Here is a 4,759-nt window from a genome sequence, read left to right on the forward strand (position 1 = left end):
AATGTACAGGGCAAAACACTCATACTTGCCATATATATATTTTTCCCGATCCAGAATGCAGAATGATGTTAAAGTACCGCTAGAACTCAGGAGAAAGTGAGTTAAATATAGTAAAATCATATGATAACTTACATAATGCTATTAACTATTTGGTATCATGTTTTGAGAGACTTTTGACCTCCACAATTGTTTCTTCCCCATCTCATACAGTTATGCCCATGCACTAGATGGACTGTTCCGGGTATGGAAAGAGGGTAAGTAAGTTTGATTGATGGGGGGGATCATTGGGATCAGGTTGAGATTGAAGTTACGGGACGATTTGAAGGGACGCAGTTGCACTCATGACACAGTATTTCTCCATAGAGGGAATGAAGAAGCTGTTTTCTGGAGCCACAATGGCATCCACTAGAGGAGCACTGGTCACTGTTGGACAGGTGAGGTCCTATGGTGGGTGTGAGTCTGTGGGGGGTGTTAGTGGGTGTTAATGTGTGTGTGTCTTTGTCCAAAATGTTTCAACTAGATTTGACTTATATTTGATCTGTCTGTAGCTGGCCTGTTATGACCAGGCCAAGCAGCTGGTTCTGGGGACTGGAGCCATGCAAGACAACATTCTCACACACTTCCTGGCCAGCCTCATCGCAGTGAGTGTCCAGTTTACTCTTTAGAAAAGCAATGATACTGGAGATGTGGGTTAGTGTTGTGTAAACTCTGTCTCTGTAGGGAGACTGGAGATGTGGGTTAGCGTTGTGTAAACTCTGTCTCTGTAGGGAGACTGGAGATGTGGGTTAGTGTTGTGTGGACTCTGTCTCTCTGTAGGGAGACAGGAGCTATGGGTTAGTGTTGTGTAATGCCCTCTGCTTCTCTGTGTAGGGAGGCTGTGCCACTGTCCTGTGCCAACCACTGGATGTCTTGAAGACCAGGCTGATGAACTCAAAAGGGGAATATGTGGTAAGTTTGTGTGTGTATGTACTGTAGATCAGGGTTTCTCAATTCCAGTCCTAGGTACTCGCAGGACTGTAGCCCAACACTATACCACACCTGATTCAACTAGTCAAGGGCTAGATGATTCATTGAATCAGGTGTGTTGCTACAGGGATAGAGTAAACATGTGCATTCATGTGGGTTCTGACTCCACAGGACTGGTGTAGATGTTGTCTAGGGATATCACTGTGTAAATCTAACCCTTCTCCACCCTTCTCCACCTCTGGCAGCTGCTGTTCTGATGTTGTCAAGTACATGGAGCCTTTATCTGTCAGGCTGCTGCTTGTCATTGCTCTGACAGTTCTGTTGTTGACGGTCAGGGATTGGGAGGAAGGGAAATGAGGGGAGGGATGGAGGTATTGGGAGGGAGGGAAATGAGGGGAGGGATGGAGGTATTGGGAGGGAGGGAAATGAGGGGAGGGACGGAGGTATTGGGAGGGAGGGAAATGAGGGGAGGGACGGAGGTATTGGGAGGGAGGGAAATGAGGGACGGAGGGATTGGGATGGAGGGAAATATGAGGGGAGGGATTGGGAAGGAGGGAAATGAGGGGAGTGACGGAGGGATTGGGAGAGAGGGAAATGAGGGGGGGAGGGACGGAGGGATTGGGAAGGAGGGAAATGAGGGATTGGGAAGGAGGGAAATGAGGAGAGACGGAGGGAAATGAGGGGAGGGACGGAGGTATTGGGAGGGAGGGAAATGAGGGGAGGGACGGAGGGATTGGGAGGGAGTTAGGCATGGGTTGTTTTCAACCATCAACCATCAGCTTGCAATAAGAAGTGTCATTTCTTGACTTGGATTCTGTTTCTTCTGTTTCAGGGGCTGCTACACTGTATGACAGATACAGCTAAACTGGGACCCAATGCCTTCTACAAGGTAACTGTTATTATATATCGTTGACAATAAAATAGCATAGTTAACATTGCCTTAAACCAGCGGTGGTCAACCCCTTCTCCTTGAGAGCCACCCTCCTGCAGGATGTTGTTCTAGTCTTAATTGAATACACCTGGTTCTACTTACCGGCTGCTCCTTAAAGGGATAATCCACACCATAAATAAAAACCAGGAAACTCCTGTCAATTTGGTGAAAGCCTGTGTTCTATCAGTGGGTAAAATAACTATTTTCACCATGATTTACCTTCAAAGTGGTCCGTCTGTGAAATCAGGCGATTTTACAGCTAGCTAGCTACTTCACATTGCTGATATTGACTTTGGTATTGTTGTGTGTGTGTGTAGCTACATTTGCTAGCTAGCTACATTTGCTAGCTAGCTACATTTGCTAGCTAGCTACATTTGCTAGCTAGCTAGCCAGCCCAGAGAGAGAGCATTGCATTGTGGGTTTTGTAGTCGACTTGAGCTGCAACAGATTTCCACCAAGATTTTAATGTTGCTCACAAATATTTTTATCACTATTATAAATTAGTGGTTTTTGGTGGATTATTCGTGTAAGCGCGAGTGAAGTGAGTTCGGGAAAAACTGAAAGTATGCATCTTAGAAATAGTTTTCACACACAAACTTTATATGTCCGAACTCAGAATCAAATGGCCTTCCCGAAAATAACATAGTCGCTGTGGTAAACTTTTATTTTCATTGCTGATTTTGTGCATTTATCAAAATCCCATCAGGTAGCCTGATTTTCATGTAAACAGCGTTATTAGAGAAATCGCTCTTCTTGCAGAGCGGGTAAACATTTAAATCAAACTATTATATTAATCAGACTATTCACAATAGTCGTATTATTGTGTGCATACTCAGTGCCGGCCGTGTTCCTATTGGTCAGTCACCGGGATCGGCTCGTAACACCAGCCACACACTACACGATAAAGGCTCAAAATGTCTGACACTGCCAGAACTTTTGTCGCCGCCTACGACCACACGTACTGGTACTTAATCGGCAGACCTAGACCCTGTCACACGGAACGAGCCGAGACGTCCGACAATCGTTTACCACCGAAGAATCTGCCCACGACGTGGACATTTTGTATGAGACGGCAAAGTCGTGGCTTAAAGCGGCTGAAATCGTACAGTCTGTGGGGGTGCTTAAGATATTAACTGACCTGAATCAGGTGTGTTACAGAAAAGGCTGGAGACAAAGCCCTCACACCCAGCAGCCCTCTAGGAGGAGAGCTGCTCTCTACTTTAAACACACTGCTCACCTTGAAAAAGCACACACAGTGCACCACTTTAATTCCACCTGCCATACAGACTGGTAAACCTATGGTCTCTCTCCTCTTCAGGGTCTGGCTCCAGCAGGGGTCCGTCTCATCCCTCACACTGTTACCTAGTAACTGTCTGAACCATTAATCATACATATATTAACTGTCCTGTCCTGCTTCTCTTCAGGGTCTGGTTCCAGCAGGGATCCGTCTCATCCCTCACACGGTCCTCACCTTCATCTTCCTAGAGCAGCTCAGGACCTGCTGCGGCATCAGGATCGTCACCTGAGAAGGGTTAGGGGTCACCACCTGATCACCCTTTGAGTAGTCTGAAATGTGACCTCTGTGTCAGGACTGCCAGGCCACGCCTACTCCCTTTGTTCCCTGTTTTGTTCTAAGTGAGCAGGCAGCTTGAATCCACCTGCAACCTCTCACCTCCCCATCCTAAACCCCACCGTCTGGATACAGCCTAGTGACTGACTGAAGGGGGGTTTCTGGATACAGCCTAGTGACTGACTGAAGGGGGGTTTCTGGATACAGCCTAGTGACTGACTGAAGGGGGGGTTTCTGGATACAGCCTAGTGACTGACTGACTGGACTGCCACAGCACAGCCTACTACTTTGCCAATAAGATCTAATGACTGGATCTAATGATCTACTTTGTGATGAGGATCTAGTGACGGACTATAGAAAATAATACAAAGTGTTTGTCCTAAATGGATCCCTATATAATGCACTACTTTTGACCAGAGCCGAGTGCACTATATAGGGAATAGATCCATTTGGGATACCGATTTAAGTAATCCATCTGAACTGGAACAGCCTCTGTAGAATGAACCTACTAGAGGGCACCGTTACACTGGTCTATGCGTACTCTGCAGACATCTATGATCGCTGTACCAGGTCTTAACGTGTATAAGTGGGTCGGTTGTATGGGAGTGTGTTTTGTACCAGTTTGAGGAGTTTTGTTATTCACGCCATATGTTTTTGTATTGTAGAATACATTTTGCAAGCTGTTTTTAAATGCCGATAGGACGAGTGCATATTTCACATTGATGAGGGCAAGATGGCTACTTCCTGCTTCATTTATGCTCGGTCAGTTGACTGTCAAAACAACAATGGTAAGAAGCCAGTTTAATTGGCCAATGAGTGGACTGAGAAATAAAGGAATGGCCAATGAATGGACTGAGAAATAAAGGAATGGCCAATGAATGGACTGAGAAATAAAGGAATGCCTATATAGTAATAAATACCAATATGTCAATAAATATGCTTGTTACAGAGATTATTTCATGTCTGCCTGCTTGCTTGCCTGCCTCCCTCCCTGCCTGTCTCTGTTCTATATGGTAATAGCTTTAACTCTAGTACTAAGCGACTATAGGTCTCCCACAAGGTTAGGTGTCTGGCTGTGTTTAATGTTCTGGCTGTGTTTAACGTTCTCTGTCTTACATTATCCACCGACGTCACTCTATAGTTCTCCAACTCTTTCAAACACTGGAAACTCTGGACTGGATCAACACTTCCAAGTGATGGACAGCTTGCAACACCTAGTTACATATGTTACATGGATATTAACACCTAGTTACATATGTTAAATGGATATTAACACCTATGTACATATGTTA

At 45.4% G+C, this 4,759-nt stretch overlaps 1 protein-coding gene across 2 annotated transcripts in view; it reads left to right on the plus strand.

Moving 5' to 3' along the window:
* LOC311145473 (mitochondrial dicarboxylate carrier-like) overlaps positions 1–4,420 on the plus strand; it is a 13,153-nt gene extending 8,733 nt beyond the window's left edge. For both annotated transcript variants that reach the window (XM_084181717.1, XM_084181718.1), the window contains 7 exons: positions 55–96; positions 211–254; positions 364–434; positions 549–641; positions 871–948; positions 1,799–1,855; positions 3,322–4,420. In XM_084181717.1, the coding sequence (XP_084037843.1) occupies positions 55–96; positions 211–254; positions 364–434; positions 549–641; positions 871–948; positions 1,799–1,855; positions 3,322–3,423 (487 nt within the window). In that variant the 3' untranslated portion in view covers positions 3,424–4,420. The remainder of the gene's footprint in view (positions 1–54; positions 97–210; positions 255–363; positions 435–548; positions 642–870; positions 949–1,798; positions 1,856–3,321) is intronic.
* Positions 4,421–4,759: the final 339 nt, after the last annotated feature.

The sequence above is a fragment of the Coregonus lavaretus genome (genome assembly GCF_964263955.1).
Source record: "Coregonus lavaretus genome assembly, chromosome: 2".
Lineage (NCBI taxonomy): Eukaryota > Metazoa > Chordata > Actinopteri > Salmoniformes > Salmonidae > Coregonus > Coregonus lavaretus.